Source organism: Muntiacus reevesi, chromosome 4 (assembly GCF_963930625.1).
Source record: "Muntiacus reevesi chromosome 4, mMunRee1.1, whole genome shotgun sequence".
Taxonomy (NCBI): Eukaryota; Metazoa; Chordata; class Mammalia; order Artiodactyla; family Cervidae; genus Muntiacus; species Muntiacus reevesi.
The window spans coordinates 54,763,027-54,786,151 of NC_089252.1; the positions used below are offsets into that span (position 1 = coordinate 54,763,027).

General features: G+C 45.8%; 1 protein-coding gene across 7 annotated transcripts in view; it reads left to right on the forward strand.

The window, feature by feature from the left end:
* Window positions 1-23,125, forward strand: part of NEDD4L (NEDD4 like E3 ubiquitin protein ligase) — a 360,734-nt gene that overhangs the window by 320,669 nt on the left and 16,940 nt on the right. For all 7 annotated transcript variants that reach the window (XM_065932817.1, XM_065932818.1, XM_065932820.1 and 4 more), the window contains 6 exons: window positions 1,853-1,911; window positions 9,564-9,629; window positions 11,615-11,844; window positions 13,898-14,019; window positions 14,918-14,988; window positions 16,473-16,568. In XM_065932817.1, coding sequence (XP_065788889.1) covers window positions 1,853-1,911; window positions 9,564-9,629; window positions 11,615-11,844; window positions 13,898-14,019; window positions 14,918-14,988; window positions 16,473-16,568 — 644 coding nt within the window. The remainder of the gene's footprint in view (window positions 1-1,852; window positions 1,912-9,563; window positions 9,630-11,614; window positions 11,845-13,897; window positions 14,020-14,917; window positions 14,989-16,472; window positions 16,569-23,125) is intronic.

Sequence of the window (23,125 nt, forward strand, 5' to 3'; positions counted from 1 at the left end):
CATGGCCAAATCTCTTCTCCCGAAAGAGTCTCTTGGCAGAGCTGTAAAGGCTGTTCTGCACAGGGGTGAGTGAGCCTGAGGCCAGGGAAACCTGGAGAGAAGTGCGGGGAGAGGCGAGTGCCCCACAGAGAAGCCTTTTCAGCGAGAGGTGGGAATGTGCTGAAAGGTTGCGGGGCGGGGGACGGGGGTGGCAGGTTCAGATTTGAGCCAGGCATGGATCACGATGCTGTTAACGAGGAAGACGAGGTTCTGTGAACCGCTTTGGTGTTGGAAGATTATGGCTCCAACTCTGGCAGAGTTGGGTTTGAGGTGTTTCCCATGGGAAGTCCAGGTGCTGGTGTCAAGGATGACTGCTCAGAGTTCCCATCTGGACAGATCAGGAGTTGTCGTATGTAGGTAGCAGTTCATTTATTTTCTGCTTTGATAATGGTGCCCAGTCTGTATATAGTCCAAGGCAATTTTTACTCAGCTGTATTTTTCCTTTATTTAGTTTTCTTTTCTCTTGTTCCCCACACAATAGCAGCTCTTACTTTCTGAAAACTTCTGTTTTAAAAGTAAGAAACCCAAAAATGCCTTTTACTTCCATCAGCGTTCTCTAAAACATTGAAATATTTCATGTAACTTTTCTATCGAATTGTTAGAATCTGTCATGTGCTTTGGTAGCTTTATTTTAAAACTTTACCACTGCTCTGGTTATCATACCAGACTTCAAAAAATTCCTGGGATAGTCATTAAAACCAAATATTTTAGTTGTTCTTATCAGTCCACTTACTAAGTATACCAGAAATAGAATATTCTTCTCAAACCAGTAATTTCCCTTTCTTAAAGCCAACTTAGATTTCCTGAAACTCCGTCTCCCCTCCCCACATCTTTCATGTGGGTCCATCCCTGCCTGCCCCCTCAACACACACAGCAATCCATAAAGTCATTTTAATTAACATGTGCTAAGTCGCTTCAGTCGTGTCCAGCTCTTTGCGACCGCAGGGACTGTAGTCCGCCAGGCTCCTCTGTGTATGGGTTTCTCCCAGTGAGAATACTGAAGTGGGTTGCCATTTCCTTCTCCAAGGAATCTTCCCCACCCAGGGATTGAACCTGGGTCTCCTACATTGCAGGCGGCTTCTTTGCCAACTGAGCCAAATGCACAGTCACCAATCCCAAGTGACCCAGGTAGCTATCTTGTGTTTCCACCTTCACCATTGAAATGGTGGTGTAGGTGCCAGTCTTTTTGACACTGACTCATTTGGGAGAAAGAACGACTTCTCTCCAGCTCGGCCGGAAGGGAATCTTTCCTCTGGTATCCTCCTCTGCTGTATTTAATTCTCATTTTTTCAGCTTGCCTTAGCTGTTTTGATTTTTGTGTGTATCTGAGTGAAACATGTAATGGATTATTCATTCGTTCAGCATAGGACTTTTCATCAAAAGCAGTTTGCAGCACCATAAATAAAGGGAATAGTATTTCGAATGAGAGAAAAATCATGTCTCCATGTTAACTTTGGGGGTACTAAGACTTTTTTATGCCTTTTTAAAAATTAAATGAAAATCAAGATCAAGTTATAAATCCTTGAAGGAACAGGGGTTTATAATTGAAATTCCAACAGATTGTTTGCCAGAAAGTGTGAATAAACGGTTTTACTTTAGTTGTGCATTTTTGATTGATTGTTTTTAACTAGACAGTGTCAGAGGTGCCTATTATTCTGTTCTAACCCTGAAATACTAAGCTATTTATCTTTGGGGGTCAGGATGGGGAACTGAGCAACTTTTGGGAAATCCAGAAGTAACTCTTTCTAAAACATTTTTAACATTAAATAGATTTGAACTAATAAGCTTTTTTATTTATTTTTAATATTTTCAGATAGCAAAATTACTCAGTGGGAAGACCCAAGACTGCAGAACCCAGCTATTACTGGTCCGGTCAGTATTCTATAGTTCTAACTCTTCAGTATACTATTTTGGTTGCATCTAAGCACATATTTCTTGTTTATTCCTGCCTACCTTGATACCAAGGGCCTGACTGGTGTCCTTGAGAAATTTAACATCACTCCCATCTCCTCCTCCCTGGAATTTCTGAGTGAGACATTGATTGCTGCATTTGCCTTTTCACAGGGCTTTGAATATAAAGGAAGAGAACATGATTTACTAGTGGTAACAAAGCTAAGCTTTCTCTTTTGTATTTTATAAGAGGGTAGATTAAAATACAGCAATCAAAATGTTCTCCCTTCCTTTTTATATGAAGCAAAACCTTGTCCTGGATTTATAGAGTTTTGACATTTCCTGAGGCCACGGGTAGTATATGCATGCTAATAAATTTAAATTGCATTCTGAACCTCTTCCGGCTCTGAAAATCTGCAAAGGTTTGCGTGAGATTATAGCTGAGCTCCAGAGCTGTTAGAGTTAAGAATCCTTGTCTCTGCTGACCCACTAGTAGTCCCCTCATGTGTGTTCATCAGGAAGATAGCCTACCTGTCCCTCAGCAGTTAAGCAGTACCTGGCTTCAGACCCCTGGGTGGAGTCTGGAATAGGCCACAGTGATTACAGGGAATGCTGCAGTCTTGTCAGTGGTTATGTAAGTGTAAGGAGACTCTCTTTTTGTAGGAACTGTGCTGGAGTCAGCAGAAGATTACAAATTGGGGGATCTTTTAAAAACTAGAGGAGCTAAAGGAAGTAAAGTTTGTTACACTGAGTGCTAAGAGACCAGTAGGTGTATTTCAGTTTTGGGGACTTCCCTGGTGGCCCATTGTTTAAGACTTCGCCTTCCAGTGTGGGGAGCGCAGGTTCAGTCCCTGGCCGGGGAGCTGAGATCCCACGTGGCTTCGAGACCAAACAACCAAAACATACAACAAATTCAATAAGGACTTTTAAAATGGTCCACATCAAAAAAATCTTTTTAATACTAATTTTGTGACTTTAATCTGATTCAGTTCAAATCACGGTTTGAAGTCTGTGTCCATTTGAAAACTTAGACGATAATACAGGGCAAATGCACGTTGATGCCTGACGTCCCTTTAGCTACTTGTTGGATTTGTTCAGCTGCTTTGCTGCTGGTTAATGCAAAATACCTAATAACACCCGTGTCAAAACAGACATCAGGTTCTCTTCATGTAGCTTAACAAACACCTGCCTTACTGCCATGGGTTCCTTTTGATATATTCACAGTCACAATAAGTCAGAGTAGTATTTTCCCTTCTGCATCGTGAGAAACAAGGTAAATTCAAGAAACGATGCTGTTTTTCAAGCAGCAGAGGACTTTTGACATAATTCTGAAGCCTTTTCAAACATCTGTCAATTACTGATCATCTGTCTTTATGCAACATTGTTAGTTCTTATTCATTACTACTGGAAATTATTTAGCATCATAAATCCAGATAGATTTGCCGTGAGGAAAGATCTTTGTTTCTTTATTTTCTAATAAAAGAGACTTGTTTCCTCTTTTATTATAGGTAGTGGTATCTCTGTCAGTGAGAGCATGTGTATTTAGGTATCATCACCTTAGTGTAGATAAGTGATTTTTGTTTTAATTCAGTTCTAAATTTGGGGGAATTTCCACAATGATTTCTTTCTGTCCTTAGCTTATAAATTATTTAGAATAAGCTTTTTAGTTTCTAAGAGTTTGGGAGGGTTTTTACCTCTTTCTTACTAATTATTGTCAGAGAATATTGTCTGTGGAATATTATTAGATATCTGAAACTTCTTTGGAGGCTTGACCATTTTTTCTTAACTGTTCTTTCTGTATTTGAAAAGAATGTATATTCTGTCTTTACTGGGTATAGAGTTCTTTATATGCCTGTTAGATCAAGTCTGTGGTGTTCAAAGTATACATTTCCATCATGACTTTCCCGGCTTTTCAAGTGTAATTGAGTCAGTTGAGTCAGACTCGTTCATGATGACTGTGGCTTTGTCACCACGGTGTTCACTCGCTTCACTAGTATTTGCTTAATGTATCTTTTCTGTCTCTTCTTACTTTCTGTTGGACTGGTAGAGAAGTCTTTATTTTCTCTTTCTGTACTTGCTTGGAAGTTGTATTTTCTCTTTCTGTTCTTTCAGTGCTCGCTTTAAAACTTTTAACCAACATACTTGACTTAATGTCAAAATTAATCACCCTCTCTCTCTCTCTTCCTGGATAATACACAACTTTGGGGAACTTTAACGCTGTTCTTCTAAAAAGAAATGATGCAAATGAACTTACTTACAAAACAAAAACAGACTCCCAGACTTAGAGAACAAACTAATGGTTGCCCAGGGGAAGATATAGTTAGGGACATATACACTCTGCAGTGTTTAAAATGGATAACCAGCTTGGACCTACTTTATAGCACAGGGACCTCTGCTCAGTGTTTTGTGGCAGACTGGAAGGGAGGAGAGTTTGGGGGGAACAGATACTTGTATATGTATGGCTGAGTCCCTGTGCTATTCGCCTGGAGCTATCAAAGCTTTGTTAATCAGCTATACCTTGATATAAAATAAAATAAAACTTTTAAATGCTGTTCTTCCCAGTCCCACTTTCCATTGTTCGAGGGAATTTTAAAACTACTTTATCTTTAAACTTGTCACGTGAAAGTGAAAGGGAAAGTCACTCAGTCATGTCTGACTCTGCAGCCCCATGGACTATACAGTCCATGGAATTCTCCACGCCAGAATAGTGGAGTGGGTAGCTGCCCCCTTCTCCAGGGGATCTTCCCAGTCCAGGGATCAAACCCAGGTCTCCTGCATTGCAGGCAGATTACCAGCTGAGCTACCAGGGAAGCGCCAAAAACTTGCCAAATAATTGCTAACATTTTCCTTTTTTTTTTAAACCTGTCAATGCTTGTTTATTTTACTTACATATAATCAAATTTCTTTGTCTACCCTTGGTTCTTGCATTTACTTTTTCCCAGGTTAAATTTTCTCCTTAACGAAGTTTAACCTCTACTTCATGATTCTAAAACTGTCGCCTATAGATCAACAGCGTCAGAACCATTCAGAAACTTACTAGAAATGCACATTTTGAGGTCCTAAACCAGACCTACTGAAAATCAACAACTTTGGTGTGGGCCCTGCAGTCTGTATGTTAACACACCTATGCAAGGATTCTGATGCGCACAGAGTGTGAGAACCTCTGCTCTGCCAGCAATCTCAGTGAGCGTGTGAGAGAGAAGGGGCTTACCTGCCTGTCTGTCAGATGATAGCTTAGCTGGCTGTAGAATCCTCGGTCAGCAGTTACTTTCCTTCAGTACTTTGGAGTTGTGTTGTTTTTTTTTTTCTCTCTCTCTTCCAGCCTCCATAATAAGTTTGTTGTCAATCTAATTGTCATTTTTTTTGATGAGGAAATCTCCAGTGATTTTTAATTTTTCCCTGTCTTTAATTTTGTACAATTTTATTATCATGAATGTAAGTGTAGGTTTCTTTTTATGCATTCTCCTTTGGATTCATCGTGATTCTTCCTTATGGGGATTGCATCTTTCTTTTATCTGGGAAAGTTCCCCACAGTTATTCCTCTGCATTTTGTACTTTCCATTTTTATTATCTGTATCAGCAGCTCATATTAGGTATTTGATTCAGTTTCATATTCTGCCTCATTTCTGAGCTTGTCCACCTTCTGTCTGCCTTATTGCCATGCTGCGGGCTCAGCTCTCCCAGTGAATCACCTTTGAAGCTTTTTGTCATCTACTCTGTATCAGTGCATTGGTCAGCATTTCAGTGACTGGGTTTAATCGCTCAAAGTTCTGCTTGATCTTTTTAAATTTGCTCGACCCTTTTAGTTACTGTTACTCTGTCCTGTTCTTTCATTTAGTTTCCTGCCCATACTTTTAAATCATGCAGCTTTTAACTCATTCTTAGAATACTTAGTTCATAGCCTCTTTTATATTTATTCTCATCTCTGGTCTTAGTGGTTTTAAATCTCTCACTTGTCTATAGACTCTCCTCAGGGGTAGGTGATTGTCTAGTTCAGTGTATAATTTTTTTATTTTTAAGTGTGTGTGTACTCGTCTTTTTTTTTTTTTTTTATCTTATAGGTCTTTCATATGTCCTGAACTGTATCTCCTGTTAACTGTTTAGTTTATGTTTACGCACCCTTAGTTACTGTAACTATGGGCCTGATACTCACTCTGGTGTACAGACATGGAGTCTTGAGTTTATTAGGGGTCTGGGTTTGTTTATTATTTTTCTCCCAGTGATGATCCTGGACAGAAGGTACGCTTCCTTGCGTCTTCCCCAGGCCTGTGGGAATGTTCTTGCCTGCTTCTCAGACGGGGGTCTTGTGCAGGGAGCCGTGTTCTGGGTCATACAGACTGTAGGCCACGTTCCGTGTCCCCATGTGAGGATTAAAAACTCAAACCCAAGCGCCAAGTCTGGATCCAAACCCCAGTTTTCTAATTTTGAGTCTTTCTGCCTATCTGGTACCTAGAGTTTCTTTTTCCCAAGTTTTAAAAATGTCTGCATACTGGCAGGGAGGAGACCCTCCTGTGACATTGCTGTGATTCAGTATGCTGTTGGTATGACAGGCATCACCACTGAAGGCCCTGGAAACGTGAAGTGCTGTTCATACCTGCTTCTCTTAAGAACATTGTCTCATGCTTGTGTAACGCTTTGTACTTACTCAAGAACTTTATGTAACCAACTGCTTTGAAACGCACAGCAGTCCGGTCAGGATGGTAGGGAAGAAGCTGTGATTCAGTTTCTCAGAAGCTACTTGTGTTGCTAAAAGTTAAAGTCTGGGTCAGAATCCAGGCCGGAGCCTCAGCTCTGCTGGCCCCACCGACGTCTCTGTCAGGCCCGGGCCCTTCTCTGCCAGGAGCTCCAGTGTCAGCAGTGGACAATGATGGCATGCAGATGCTTAGAACCCACTTAGACAGTGTCAGGTTTTCATTTTCTTCAAAAAAGAAAGCTTGCTTAATAGAGGGCAGCTTTAATCAACAGATACATTCATTTTTTTAAATACCCTTATTTAAAAGTTATGTTGTATATAAGAAAATAAGATGCCAGATTTTCACAAGAGAATAAATAGTTTGGCCTGTCCCATACAAGAAGCGTAATTCTCTTCAGAGGCTGCAGTGAATGGATGTCTTTATCCTGGTACGTTGTTGGAATCTTTTTAAAAGAAGGATATAAAAAGCCATTGTAAGAACGACCCCTAGAGAGAAAATACGAGTATTAGAGGAGGAGGAAGATTTCTTAGCTTTCATGCATCATCTCCTCAGAAGGAGAAAGGCCAGAAATATCTCAGCACTGATTTCCACCCGCAGCTAGTCGGCAGCTAGCAGATTATAAGCCAGACAGGGGCAGAGGTACCATGGGCTGAGGGCAATGCTTTGAAATACATTCCTTGGGAAACTTGTCATTTAAGACGGTCGGACTTGCATATACAGTGATGAATGTTCAAGCCTTTTTTCAGTGTTTTCAGATGAGGAAACAAAAAATAATTGCTGGGAATGACATTTGGGGAAATGGAAGAGCCTTACAATTTGACTAGTTGAGTCCTTCCACTTCACTGTGCAAGAATTTGAGATTAGAGAGGTTATGTGACAGAGCTAGCGGGCAGGGAATCTGTCCTACAAATCTGGGCTTCTGAAGCTGGCATGAAACCATAAAAGGAAATCTTTTTTTTTTTCCAGCTTAATTTTCTTCTATCACAGTTAATCATACCTGAGAACCTCAGACAAATACTTTTCCTTTTTGACACTTTGCTTTCTTTGAGATCTCACTATTCCTGTCATGGTTTGTTCCGTCCTGTCACTCTCATTTCTGCTCAGGTTTCTCTTTCCTGTGCCACCTTCCCCAACCATCCCATGTAAGAGGAATTCTATCATTTTCCTGCCTTGCATTTAGTTATTGTATTCATTAGTTTTTATTGCCCGTTGCTCACAGTAGCTTCTAAAAAATCTACAGAGCATAAAGCATGATAATGTCTTTATTGGCTTAGTTCAGAACATTGTATCCACTTCCTTATGCTGGTGGTTGTCCAGATGGTGATAAAATCTCTACCTTTTCTGGAAGCGGAATTCATACATTATTTCATCAGACTGTCCAAAATAAATATGATATATAGTCATGTCTAATGTTCAGTGGAGAAGCAAACAAAGACTGGCTTAAAACTAAAAATGAAGAACAAACCGTAGGTAGTATAGATGGTCTTTTTCTAATTGCAGTATAGTCAATCTGCAGTATTGTGCCAATCTCCACCACACAGCAGTGACGCAGTTATACATACTGAGTGTATGTGCAACTATGTATATGTAGTTACATGTATATTAAACTATGTATGATTCACACCAGGGTATCGTGCTATACAGTAGGACCTTGTTGTTTATTGTTTCTAGGTGTAACGGTTTGCATCTCCCAACCCCAACCTCTAATCCGTCTCTCTGCCTCTCCCCCTCGAAAGCCAGTTGTCTTCAGAATGCTCTTAAGACACATAAATGTAATGTCTTTTGCTCTTGAATTGCAAAGCAGAATACTGACATGATCACAGTTTCCTGTGACAGCAGTTACTTGTTTTTGTTTTGGCCTAGTTATTATCTGTGTGATCATGTCTTAAAGCAGTACCAAGGGAAGAAACTCTTGCTCTTCATTTCCTCTCTTTCTGGTCAGGAATAAGTGTGGCTGAGGCATAAGGTTTGGCGTCTGGAAACCCTTTGCAAAAGATTCGTATATTTCATTAATGCAGCCCAAAATGATGCCAGCAGCAGTACTCTTGCCCAGACTCACACTGTGCTCCAGAAAGCAGTGTGTTGTTCTGAGTGTAAGGCTGCCACAGTTTTGTCCGTGTGTGTGTGAAAGCCAGTCTGCTTTTTCTGCTTCAGAAAAAGAATTATAAGCCTTTTGAACAGCTTGAAGTCAGGGCTCTCAGATACTGTAAGCTACCTGACAACATAACAAGTAAGGAATATTTGAATGACGGTATGAAAATGTTACTGCTTTACCTGAAGAGATCCCAGAGCTTATGAATAATGTTAGCTCAGTTACTGAGCTCACTCCTGAGGGAACATCCATCTGCTCCTTAGACACAGCCTTCCAGATTTAAAGAGATCCTTGCCCACGACCACTAAACAATCAGCTCCTAAAATGAGGATGTTTCCAGCGTGCTGTCTACTCAGTTTTTTATTCCTTGACAAGAGAATCAGTTCACTTGCCTTTCTGCTGTTAACTTTTTCTCCCAAAGATTGTTAAAGCTCAGTTAGTCTTTTCTGAATGACAGTGCGGCTCATTTGGAGTTGTGTGTTAAAATATATGATAGCCAATAACTTATCTAAACTGCAATCAATAAAAAGATTACAATGCACCTTGATGCATATTCAGACAAAAGCCACATGGAAAGTCTATTTAGTTTATATATAATATCTCTTTAAGTGATTTCTTGAACATCCGTTTTGTTTTCAGGGGTGAAAGCCTCATTCAGTGCTGAATAATCTTAATCATTTCCAGAACTTCCCATATGGTGTGTAGACATTATGTAAATTTCAATGATTATATGGAGAGTGACAATTTTAAGGTTCATGATTCATGAAATTTTCTGAATGTTGGCTTCGTGTACATAAAATTTCAACTGTATTGTTCATATTGTCTATATTTATACATTTGTCTTCCAGGCTGTTCCTTACTCCAGAGAATTTAAGCAGAAATATGACTACTTTAGGAAGAAATTAAAGAAACCTGTGAGTACATATCTTCCAAAAATGCTGCCTTAGTCATTTGAAAGTTACCAAAATTACTTCAGTGAGAACTTGTTTCTTACTTTTATGTCTGTATCGAAAATGCTACTTTCCTTTTTTCACTGCACTTTAATCCACCTGGATCTTCAATCTGAATTTTCTTTTTAACAGAAATGGTAAGTGAATATTAACTTAGTATTATTGGGTCGGCCAAAAAGTTCCTTTGGGTGTTTCCATGTCATCTTGCGGAAAAACCTTTTGACCAACCCGAAACATACTAAATAACCTGAAGATAATTTCTCATGTAATACATAAAAAGATGGAAATGACTTCATGAGATATAAAATAATTCAGGACCAAGTGAAAAAAAATTGGAGAAGCCTATGCAATAGCCAATAGGTTACCCTATTTAATAAAACCTCAGTCCTAATTATAAAAATGTTCAAGTGTGTCCATTTAAATTCCAAAGTATAGTTTTAATTTTGATATGTAAAACATAAATATAATTTATAATATTTGGCATATTAAGACCAAATGTCATTTTCAGAGTAAAAATTCTCATGGGAAAGCCATTAAGATTCTGGCAAAACCAAGAGACCTTGTAAGGCTTTTTGCAGGCAGTGTTTTAAATTACAATATTATGTTTCCTACTGACATATCTCCCCAGACCCTTTAACACTGGGTCTTCCATTTAACTCTGTCTCACCTGTCTGGTGAGGATTTCCCAGTCTTCTCCTCAGTCGTGCCTTCACTCTTTCTGGGATGTTTTCACACGGGTCACTGTTGATGGCTTCTGCTCACTGGGAAAAGGGGTGTGTCTCCCACAACTCAGATCTCCCCGTCTGCCTGCGCTTCCTGCCCGCCCCCCCTCAGCCCACTCCACTCCCCAGCCCACTCAGATCTCCCCGTCTGCCTGCGCTTCCTGCCTGCCCCCCCCAGCCCACTCCACTCCCCAGCCCACTTCACCCCCGCCCCCAGCCCACTCAGATCTCCCCGTCTGCCTGCGCTTCCTGCCCACTCCACGCCCCCAGCCCACTCCACCCCTTCCTCTGCTGTGGATGATGCACTGGGGACGCAGAGATGCCTGGGACCCAGCCTCCGCCTCAGGGAGCTCCCACTGCGAGTTCTGTTCTCTTTTCCATCACCCTGAATCACGGAGCTCCTGGTAACTCCATCTTAGAATGACTCAGATTTGAACCCCTGGAATTCCCATGTTTCTTTGTGAGTCTCCTGAGTTTCTTCTGAGGATAAGTGATGACTGAGGGGCCCACCCTGTCTCACTCTGTAGCACTTGCCCTCTGCGGTACCTTCTGCCTGGACACTGACTCTGCAAATCCATCGTCATAAGAGAGCCAACCCTGGGCCTGTTTGCCAGGAAGCAGTTATTCTCATCTTCTGTCAAGTCCCTTTTAATTTTCACATTTATCGTCAAATAGCTGTGGCCTTTGGCCTGATCATCAGGGTCTGCCCACCCCCACCCTGGCAATAGAATTAGCTTCTAAGCATCATGGACCCACGCCTGCAGCCGGAGCCCCTCTCAGGGCTCAGAGTCATCCCAGCCTGGCTAGGTGGGGGTTGTCTATGGGTTTTAATCATCTGGACCAAAGTCCCTTTCTTTGACTGAAACAATATAGAGAGCTGACGTGTTTCAGTTGCCAGCGGGTGGATAAGGGCCCCGTAGTTGCTCATAAAAGCAGGACAGGACGATTTGCCTCTACTCAGCGTGGTTTGTTCCACAGCGTGTGTTGCTGACTCAGTCTGACGGCTGCTCACGGATGCTGTGTCTCCTCCTGATGTAGCGAGGCTTTCTGTCTGTGAAGAAAAATCTAGAAAGAGCAGAGTCCCGATTGGAACCGTTCATCCCTGATTGTTTATTCGAAGGCTTCCATCATTTCTGCTCTTTGCTGTTTTTCTGTTAGGAAGTCAGGTGTATTTTTACTCTCTGACTGTGTGTCGGTTTTTTTTTGTTTTTTTCTTTAATTTTTTAGGCTGATATTCCAAATAGGTTTGAAATGAAACTTCACAGAAATAATATATTTGAAGAGTCCTATCGGAGAATCATGTCTGTGAAAAGACCAGATGTCCTGAAAGCGAGGCTGTGGATTGAGTTTGAATCGGAGAAAGGTCTGGACTATGGGGGCGTGGCCAGAGAGTGGTTCTTCCTACTGTCCAAGGAGATGTTCAACCCTTACTACGGTCTCTTCGAGTACTCGGCAACGTAAGTGTCTGGAGTGCATCCAGAGTGTGTCCCCCCATGGAGACAGGTTTATTCCTCATGAATTTAAAGTTGATGAGAGTGGGCTTCTCTGGTGGCTCAGCTGGTAAAGGATCTGCCTGCGATGCAGGAGACCCTGGTTCGACTCCTGGGTCGGGAAGATCCCCTGGAGATGGAACAGGCTGCCCACTCCAGTATTCTTGGCCTTCCCTGGTGGCTCAGATGGTAAAGAATCTGTCTGCAATGCAGGAGACCTGGGTTGGGAAGATCCTCTGGAGGAGGGCATGGCAACCCACTCCAGTATCCTTGCCTGGAGAGTCCCATGGACAGAGGAGCCTGGCGGGCTCCAGTCCGTGGAGTTGCAGAGTCGGACACAACCGAGCAACAGAGCGCACAGTAAGAGAGCAAGCGGCTCGCTCACTGGAGGTGAAGGAGCAGTGCTGACCTCAGCCCGCCCCCCCCCGCCCCCCCCCCCCCGCCTCCCCGGACGTCTAGAACAGACTCTGACTCCTCGTGGTGAAATACAGTGCACTGTGAACACCTAAAAATAATTCTTCCCTTGTCTCTTGGGTTCATGTAATTGAAATTGAAAACGTGTTGGGTACTTATGGTAAGGAACAGAGCACGTTTCATTTGTTATGTTAATTCAGGGGAATTTGTCACTGTCAGAATTCAGAAGGTCGTTGTGTCATGAACAGGAATAGTTTCTGACATTATACTGCTTAAAGGGAAATTGAGGACCCGACCCTTAGGATCAGAGGACTGTCCTGGGCCTGCAAGGCAAGGCCCAGCCTTCCCCTTACCTTGGGATTTCATCACTGCCGGGCATGAAGGCTGAGGCAGTCATTGGCTTTCTCGGGAGTCAAGCCATAGCTTCTTAGAAGGCCACCGTTTCCCCCTCCAGGCTGCGGCTTACCCAAAGCCTCAGGCTGGGCCTAGTCCCTCAGTAGGAGAGTCGTTGACCTTGAGAAGCAGCCTGCGCTCTCTGGGGCCAAGACTTCTGCCGCGCCTTCCCCCTGGTGCTGGTCTCCTGAGGGCTGTTTGGAGAGGGCAGCCTCAGTGCTCTGGCCAAGAGTTTCCCATTTTGTAAAACTGACACAAGCCATGAAAGTGGAGAGGATCAGAGGCCACACCCACACCTCACCCACATCCCAGCGCGGCGCCCAGAGGAGTCCGGCTGCAGAGCCTGAGGAAGCCCTGATGCTCGTGACCGTGAGACCAGACGGCAGCCAGCGCACATCCGCACTCTAGGGCTCCCGCCGTCGGGACAGCCTGTGTCACCACCGGGGCCGTTCCAGGCAGGGTGCTGGCCAGATGCGCCAGGGGCTGGGCCCCAAGGAAAAACCTTAAGCCCCACACCGGAAGCCTCTGGAAGGAGATAACCCTCTTACATAAACCCTCATGTGGCTGGGAGTCCGCGTCCAGCCTCTGTGGTCTGTGGTGTTTCTCATCTTCCAGAGGTACTCGGCTGAACCATATGAAACTGACGTTTCTGTCAATCAGCACAGCCAGATACCCACAGTTCCTTATGGTTTAACTTAACAGGGCATGTTCACCAGCTCTAGTAGATCTCTGTCCTTGGTCATGGAAAGAGGCTAACCACTAAATAAACTCTGTTCTCTAGCTTTTACTCCTTATCTGTCAGGTACAGGATGTTACAGGTACACTATGAAAGCCTGTTGACAGGCGGAAACAGAAAATTCAAATGCTTGCATTTCTTTCGTTGTTGTTCAGTCGCTAAGTCGTGTCCAACTCCTTGCAGCCCCACGGGCTGCAGCATGCCAGGCCCCCCTGTCCTGCGCTGTCTCCCAGACTTCGCTCAAATTCATGTCCGTTGAGTCAGTGATGCTATCTTAACTGTCTCATCCTCTGTCACCCCCTTCTGCTTTTGGCTTCAGTCTTTCCCAGCATCAGAGTCTTTTCCACTCAGTTGGCTCTTTGCATCAGGTAGCCAGAGTATTGGAGTATCAGTCCTTCCAGTGACTGTTCAGGGTTGATTTCCTTTAGGACCGATTGATTGGATTACATTTCTTTTTTCTCTCTTCTTCCCCAAAAGGGACAACTACACACTTCAGATCAATCCCAATTCAGGCCTCTGTAATGAAGATCATTTGTCCTATTTCACTTTTATTGGAAGAGTTGCTGGACTGGCAGTGTTTCACGGGAAACTTCTAGATGGTAAGTTATTAAAAAAGTGTTGAATTAATAAAAATAGGACACTGTTCTCTGTGTTCTTTCATGAGGTGTCTTATTCACATCATAGAGTTTAAGCAGAAGAGCTTCACTGGTTCTCTGTAAATCGGTAGATTCTTTTTTTAATGCTTTGCCCTTAACAAAGGTGCTTCTTAAGACCGTGATACCCTCGGACGGAGCAGACACGCAGCATGTCGGTGTCAGCCCCCTAGCCCCGTCTCTGGCCTCACCTTCTTCCCTCACCAGACACCGAGAGCTTGGAGCCTCATCTTAGGGCCACACTGAGCTGGAGGGAGCAGGAGCTGCGGCCGGGGGTGGGTGCCTGGGGAGACCTAGGGCGGGCTGAGGACGGGGACTGAAGGTGGAGGGGGCCGAGGCTCCCACGTCCTGTGGGGAGGCGTGTGGTGCAGGCCGGCCTGGCACGGGTGCAGGGGGTCCGCACTGCCGTCACCCCACTCAGCGCCCCCTCACCCCCGGAAGACTGCACAGACTCCTCCACGGTCTCCTGCGCTCCCTTCTCACCCCATCCTCCTCTCCCCACCTGCTGCTGTACAGGCGAGCCCCCGCCTTGCCCCCCGCTGGGAGTGCCTTTCTCGCCCCGTGCACACGCCCCATTTGCGCTGCAGGTTCCTGCCTCTGCTTGGCTGCTCGGTCATCTCGCAGCAGCCTTTCTGGCCTCCGCACTCTGCCGGGCCGTCCCCGTTAGTGTAACTGCCCTGCTTCCCCATCCGCTCCGCATACCAGGCCCGTGTCTGACTACAGAGGGTCCTCGCTGTCTCTCCTGGTCCCTCAGGCACATGAAAGCGGGTTGGTTTTTAGTTCGTGCTCTGGTGCACAGCATCATCAAAGATTTGAAACTAACCTAGTTTGCCCCACACTTTAGGTTTCTTCATTCGACCGTTTTATAAAATGATGCTGGGAAAGCAGATAACTCTGAACGACATGGAATCTGTGGTGAGTAAATACGGGTTACTCTGGTGGACATCACAAGCCGCTTGTGCTTTATAGAAAGGAAGTTGAGACTGTGGGGTAATCATAGCGATTTTTATAGGCACCCTTGTTCAGTATGAGCAGCAGGGAACATTTAGTTGTTTAAGAGGTTAACTGATCTCCGTAATTTTTTAAATAAGCAAATCATTGTTCACATTTGCTAGAGTCACGGTATTTGCGGTAGACACACCCACAGCTCAGTTATCTCTGCTTACCCAGGACTAGATTGACCAAGTTAAACCCAAGGGTCATCTAGAAACCTCATCATTACCCATGTTTTCCATTGAAATTGCTAATACTGAACAGGTTACAGTTTCGTCTGCCATCTCTTTGTTTTCCAACCTAAAAAAAATGGCAGGGGACCGGGCCAAACAGTAGATAAGGGAAAGATATTTGAAGTCACCCTAGACATGGAAGAAGGGTAAATGACCACTGTAGTGTAGGAGAAGAATGAAAAAGTAAACAGTAATTGCTGACTTTTGATTTGGGTTTTCATGTTGCATTTGACTTACTCATTTTTAATCTAGGCTGAGCCTTTCAAAGTTGAAAGGATTTTCTGTAAAAGCAAAATCCGATGCTCTTTTCCCAGTATCCTTTGCTTCTGTTTTTCTTTTAATTTACCTGCGACCCCACCGCTCACCTCCACGGGAGTGGGAACCAGAGGGAGTGTTTCCCTGGGGCCACCAGGAAGCGTCTTCCTTCCCTCAGCCTTGCCGCCACGTTGACTGCTGGTGTTGTGGAGTTGGGTCCGTGAGCCGTGTACGTGTGGCTCATGACGCATCCTCTGGGTGTGGCAGGAGGGCTGAGGCCAGCGTGCACACGAGGCCACTCAGCTGGTTTTCCTGTGGGCCTGTAGCTCTGCGTACCCGCCGTGCCCATCTCAAGCTCTCTTCAGCTCTCACCTTTAGCTTAAGCTGTACGCTTTTGTTACTGTGCAGTGAGGAAGCTAGGAGTACAGCAGCTTCTCTTCAAGTCTGAATTGGTTTTATCCCCCACGGGGATAGTAGGCACCCACATTCTTTTTCCTTCTTGGAGCCAGGCTCTGGGGCCCATGTTCTGAATTTTGTTCACAGTGACTTGCAGAGAGTGATAAAAGCCCAGGAAGGGGCACAGCTTGAAACCACGGGTGTCTCATTAGGACTCTCTCTGTCCTTCCTACTTTCCTCTGATATTGTCGCTCTTAAGAGACGGGGAGTGTACTGAGCTCTACAGGCTCGGTTGTGTGATTTCCTGACTGCCTTGCAGAGCAGGCCACTTCCTTTTCACAGAGGATAGGATCCAACCACAAACCTCAGCAGGGAGGGTGGGGTAGGGCTGCAAACATGATGTTAGTAACTAATGCATTTCTTGAGATTGTGAATGGAATTATACTGGGAGGACGTAATCATTTAAAGAAGTCAAAGGAGTGTTTTGAAAAAAATATTTTAATTTTTGTGTCAATTTTATAGGATAGCGAATATTACAACTCTTTGAAATGGATCCTAGAAAATGACCCAACTGAACTGGACCTTATGTTCTGCATTGATGAGGAGAACTTTGGGCAGGTATGTGCTGGAGGTGGCCACCCGCACTCACCCTTGACTTTCAGAGTCTTTGCTTCTGCACAGGCTGTACCGCAACTTTGCTGGACAATTAAAAACAACCACAGGAGCTTTAGGTGTTTGTTATCATCTCATTGTATCACCAGCACCTTATTGTCATGCCAGGAAGCTAATCCCAATTACAGCTGCCTCTCTTCCTGCAAAAGAGAAGTTGCTCAGTCGTGTCCAACTCTTTGTGACCCCATGGACTGTAGCCTACCAGGCTCTGTCCATGGCATTTCCAGGCAAGAATACTGGAGTGGGTTGCCATTTCCTTCTCCAGGGGGTCTTCCCAACCCAGGGATTGAACCCAGGTGTCCCACATTGCAGGCAGACGCTTTACTGTCAGAACCACCAAGGAAGCCAAAGAATTTCTCTTCCTGCAAAGTTAGAGAAATTCTAAGGCCTCTGGGGCATGCAGTAGTACCTGCTTCTCATCTAAAGTAGATTTGAATGTGAGTGTTAGTTCCCTGGTTTTAAAATTTAGGTATAGTGTCAGTGTTTACTTAGTGATGTAAATATGTGACCAGGAGTAGGTGATGTCTGGGGGACCTTGATTTTTTTCCCTCTGCTTTGATAGTTCCCTTGTCATGATGAAATTTCTCTTTGAGGGCTCAGCAGGCTCAGGGTTTTCTGACCTTGCTTGGCACCTGTACTGTCCTTCTGGTTCAGTTAAGTTCTTGTCTGACTCTTTGCGACCCCATGGACTGCAGAACACCAGGCCTCTCTGTCCTTCACCATCTCCCAGAGCATGCTCAAACTCATGTCCATTGAGTCCATGATGCCATCCAACCATCTTGTCCTCTCATCCCCTTCTTCTCCTACCTTCAATCTTTCCCAGCATCAGGGTCTTTTCAGATGAGTCAGTTCTTCACGTCAGGTGGCCAGAGTACTGGAGTTTCAGCTTCAGCATCAGTCCTTCCAATGAACATTCAGGACTGATTTCATTTAGGATTGACTGATTGGATCTCCTTGCAGTCCAAGGGACTCTCAAGAGTCTTCTTCAACACTACAGTTCAAAAGCACCAATTCTTCGCCGCCCAGCCTTCTTTATGGTCCAACTGTCATATCCATACATCACTACTGAAAAAACCATAGCTCAGGCTGTGTTAATTGTAAAAATTAATTTCAAAGATAAAAATTGCCTGCTTGGAATTCTCATCATCACCCTGAAGTTGTGTAGGGATGTGTTACCTCTGATTCATTTGTCCCCTGTGATAAACTGGTTGATTGGGGGGGGGGGTGGCCAGGGAGGGTCTTCTCAAGGTGTTATCCAGCCCCAGCTCCTGTCCTTTCACAAAAGCCCAGAGAGAGTTCCATCTCCCAGACCAGATCTCATGGCCTTGACCAAGTTCATGAGATCGTGGAGCCCATTTTAAGGGTTGTCTATGAAAAATGATGTTGCTTTGTTCTTTATTGCATCAGAGATTACTGAAGTGTCCTCCACTGCCCCAAAAGTGCATTCACATTCTCTATCTAGTCACAATGCTGGGCTCAGTTTTATAAGTGAGGAGAGGAAATCAGGTCCCTGCCCTCTTGGGTTCAACAGTCTTAGAAAAAAGAAGCTGATGCCGCTGGATATGAAGGAATTTCTGACAGAGAGATGGGGGCAAAAACTATCCAGCAACAGGGTGATCACATAGATACCAGGATTATTGTTACATATGCTTGAGCCAGGAGCAGTCACTCCTGTGAGCCTGGGAGTGGGCGAGACTCGGAGAGTCTGTTTTCTTTCCTTCTTGGTTGGCACAGTTGAGGCTCATAAAGTCAAACGCCAGGGATGAGAGAGACCTTGTGATAAATGTAAATGATCAGTGAATTCATTTAAAAATCTTGTTTGCCCTCCCATCCTTTTTTTTGCTGCACATTGTGCTTCATGACCAAAAATCTTCACAGACCAGTGGACACCACCCGTCCTTGTGGGAGGCTTGTGGGGAAGGGGGAGGGAAACCTTTTCTGCACACACGCCCCCCCCAAGGCGTCCCATCCAGATTAGCAGTAGCCGTCCCCCCAGGACTAAATGTAAATGGGTTCCTGCCCTTAATCTGGTTCCTTCCTCTGCTGCTCCCCCTTCCCTTGAGCCCCTGCAAGTCACCCCTCCTCTCCCCCGGCACCCCTCCCCCCTTCACCCTTCCAGGTCTTCCAAGTCCCGCTGCTTCTGTCGGCCCTACAACCTGGATGCTTCTCTGCCTGCTGCTTTTCTCCTCCAGACCCCAACGCTCAGTCACTGTGCAATTCAGGTTCCACCCATCTCTGCGCTGCTCACCCCCACCCCCGTCTCTTATCTCCAGTCCACACCCCTCCTCTCGTGTCCAGATTCCCCCTGGTCTCCTGAGCCCCTCCTCTCTCCAGAAAGACCCATAGGTCCTGGAACTGAACTAAAGCCACTCCCTCCTCCCAGCCCCGGCCCCTGCCTCGGTCTGATCAGTGGCCCCCACCCCCTCCACCTTGGCCTCTTCCCTCTTTCTTCCCACGAGTCCTCATCACTTTCCTCGTCCACACCTTCCCTCGCTCAGGCCCCTGGCCCGGCCCCTGGTCCCCACGTCGTCCCCTCTCCAGCCCTCCCCCTGAGGCCCCCACACGTGTGCTCCGGGTGTGGTGAGTGTGGAAAGCACACCTGGGTCCGGAGCCGGCCTGCTCAGCACCTTCCCCAGTGGCTGCCCTGTGCCTTCAGTGTGAGCCGAAGCCCCCCCAGCATGGCGCACCTTCGCCTGCCCTCCCGACACCTCCTTCCTCCACCTTCACAGCCGTGGGGCGCCCACCGTGCTGTCCCCCAGGACGCCCTGTGCCCTCTGCTGGCTGTGCAGCACCATCTCCTCGCCAGCCCTCCTGCCCCCATGGCGCTCCCCACACTGACCTCCAGCCACCACTGACCGGCTGCCTCCCCTGAGCCCTCGAGGTCCCTGGGTTTCTACAGGGCCCAGCGTGTAGCGATGCCTACTGCATGCTTAGTGAGCAAATGACTGAATCGTACTGATCTCATTTTTTTAATGTTACAAGTAATGGAAGCTCCAAGTGTGAGAAAACAAAATGTAATTGGAATTGTGGTGACTTTTTACTAAGCTGGACCTTTTTTTTAAGGGTCTTGACTGCCAATTTTCAAAGGGTAACACATGGCTGATCATCCTGGAACTGTGTCGTCTTTGCATTTTTAACACTTGGAGGGAGAAGTAAAAAGGCAAGGAGACTTAAAATTAGTCTTAGGGTGTCAGATGCAAAAAGAAGGGTCTCATGTGTTTATGCTTATAGAGCTCCATCCGTGCTCAGTCAGGTCCCTCTGTCGTGTCTGACTCTGCAGCCCTTTGGACTGTAGCTCTCCAGGCTCCTCTGTCCATGAGATTCTCCAGGCAAGAATTCTAGAGCAGGTTGCCATTTCCTCCTCCAGGGCATCTTCCCAACCCAGGGATCGAACCCATGTCTCCTGCGTCTCTTGCTTCACAGGCGGATTCTTCACCGCTGAGCCATCAGGGAAGCCCGTAGAACTCCATATGACTGACTTAAATAACACAGTTCAGAAGGCATTACTGATGCCATGATGAGATGCAGACTCCCTGAGAAACCTTCCTCAGTCACAGATAAATGCAACTATTTCTACCTAACAAGCACAAACCAAACAGAAAATGTTTGCATTTTTAAGTAGACTTCGGATAAAGATTCTGATGATCATCATAATTCATGTCAATTATTCATTAAAAACAATTGTCAAGCCTCCTCATTTAATGTGGATTTTTCTGACTTTGGATTGAATCAGGTAGAGTAATGCAGTAATCAAAACAGACTTGCGAGATGCATAAGATGATGATTAGGTGCCCTATTTGTGAAATGCCTTTCCTTTTTAGAGAGCTAAACCTGATTAACAAGGAACTAGCATACCTATTTTGTATTCTGGAAAAAATACAGAGTTAATTAAGCAGCTGCACCTAGCTCTCATCTCCCACGTTCAGTCCATCACGGGGCCCTATTCATTCTTACCTCCCTGCTGTTCCTCAGCTATCTCTGTGTTCCCTCTCTGCCCCCACCGACACCTGAGGGTCAGCCACCATATACGTATCATGTGGCTTCCCTTGTGACTCAGCTGGCAGAGAATCCACCCACAATGCGGGAGACCTGGGTTTGATCCCTGGGTTGGGAAGATCCCCTGAAGAAGGGAAAGGCTATCCACTCCAGTATTCTGGCTTGGAGAGTCCCATGGACTGTATAGCCCATGGGGTCGCACGTAATATATAGTAATAAATATTTTGTATATATATATATAACTGCTTATCTGTTTACTGGCTGAGCTGAGTCTCTGTCGCTGCTCGGGCTTTCTCTGGCTGCAGCGAGCAGGACTGCCCTCTAGTTGTGGGGCGTGGGTTTCTCATCGCGACGGCGCCTCTTGTTGTGGAGCACAGGTTCTAGGGCACATGGGCTTCGGTAGTTGAGGCTCAAGGGCTCAGTAGCTGCAGTTCCCGGGCTCCAGAGCACAAGCTCAGCAGCTGTGGCACACGGGCCTAGGTGCTCCACAGCACGTGGGATCTTCAATCTTCCTGAATCAGGGATCAAACTCATGTCTCCTACGTTAGTAGGCAAATGGGGGACGCCCCTCTTGTAGATGTCTAACTAGTCTTTTATATCCACCTTGGAAGGAAAGTTATGACCAACCTAGATAGCATATTAAAAAACAGAGACATCACTTTGCCAACAAAGGTCCATCTAGTCAAGGCTATGGTTTTTCCAGTGGTCATGTATGGATGTGAGAGTTGGACTGTAAAAAAAGCTGAGCGCCGAAGAATTGATGCTTTTGAACTGTGCTGTTGGAGAAGACTCTTGAGAGTCCCTTGGACTGCAAGGAGAGCCAACCAGTCCATCCTAAAGGAGATCAGTCCTGGGTGTTCATTGGAGGGACTGATGTTGAAGCTGAAACTCCAAGACTTTGGCCACCTGATATGAAGAGCTGACTCATTGGAAAAGACCCTGATGCTGGGAAAGATTGAGGGCAGGAGGAGAAGGAGACAACAGAGGATGGGATGGTTGGATGGCATTACCGACTCGATAGACATGAGTTTGGGTTGACTCCGGGAGTTGGTGATGGACAGGGAGGCCTGAAGTGCTGCGGTTCATGGGGTTGCAAAGAGTCTGACACGACTGAGCCACTGAACTGAACTGAACTGACCTCCTACAGTGGCAGAGTGGTCTTAGCAGAATGTGAGATGATCATGTCATTCCTCTGCTGAAAGTACAGAAATTTCCCATTCTGTCACTTTGGAGACAAAGACCTAATCCTTTATGTGCCCCGTGAAGTCCTGCGTGGCTGGGCCCAGCGTATTTGTCTCAGCTGCATTTTGCATCATTGCTGCCTCTCATGCTTTCTGGGTCTGGTCCCATGAGACTTCTTGCACACACCAAGCTCCTTCTTGGCTCAGAACTTTTGCACACTCCATTCCTTCAGTGGGGAGCACACTCCCCGTCTCGGTTCATTCAGCCAGCTCTGACCCCAGAGCCCCAGCCTGCAGAGAGTCTCACGTCTCCCTGTGGCAGGTACCGTAAGCGACTCTCCACCTACTTGTATGGCTGCGTGTTTAGCGTCTGTCTCGTCCGTCAGGCTCAGTCTGGTGGTGGCTGTCCTGGAGCTGCCTGTTGCTCACCACCTCACAGTGCCCGCTGCAAGGCCGGAGCTCGGAACAGAGTTGCCGGGCCCAGAACGTGGGCATCAGCAAGAGGCTTGTGCAGGCATCGCCCTCTCCAGCCCTTTGCGAAGCTGCCGTTTTGTTTTTCTGATACTGAGCTGCTAATGTATTTTGGAGATGAATCCTGTGTCAGCTGCTTCATTTGCAGTTATTTTCTTCCGTGTTGAGGGTTGACTTTTCGTCTCGTTTATGGTTTCTTGGGCTCTGCAGTGCATTGCAGTTTTTCTAACCCAAAAGGGAGCGCACACCTCCTTGTGCCAAAAAATAAAGTCATTCCTTCAGCAGAGTGCAGTTCCCACGGAAGCGAGATGTGCATGCAGTCAGCCTCCCTCAGTGCTCTAAGCTTTTTCTCCTTCTGTAATTAAGAAATATCAGCCCATGAAGGTTGGTGGTGGCTGCCACTTGGTGTGATAGATCTGCAGCTGTTGCCATGTTTTTCTGATTTGTTTTCTTTCTGGTTGGTGAGAATCTGGAGCTGCAGGGTGCGGGGGGGAGCCTATTAAAAATGTTCCAAGTGAACAAATTTCAATATTTGAACAATGGTCATACACCAACCAGAGATGTAAACCATGCATTCGTGTATACCCCCCACACACGTGCCCCAGCGGGAGGAGACATGCTTTCAGAGCTGGGACAAGCAGAAACTCTTGACTGCAGGGTCAGCAACGCAGCAGCTGATTTGGTTGAGGAACCCGCCGCGTGGGCCTGTGAGAAGCCGGGCAGCGGGGCGGGGCAGGGCAGAGACTGGGCAGCAGCCGCGCGGGAAAACTCTTTGGGGCCTGGCTGAGCTGCGTGAAGGCGCACGTTTCCAGCTGGGTGACAGTGCCCCTCTGAGGGTAAAAACCTGTTGTTAGA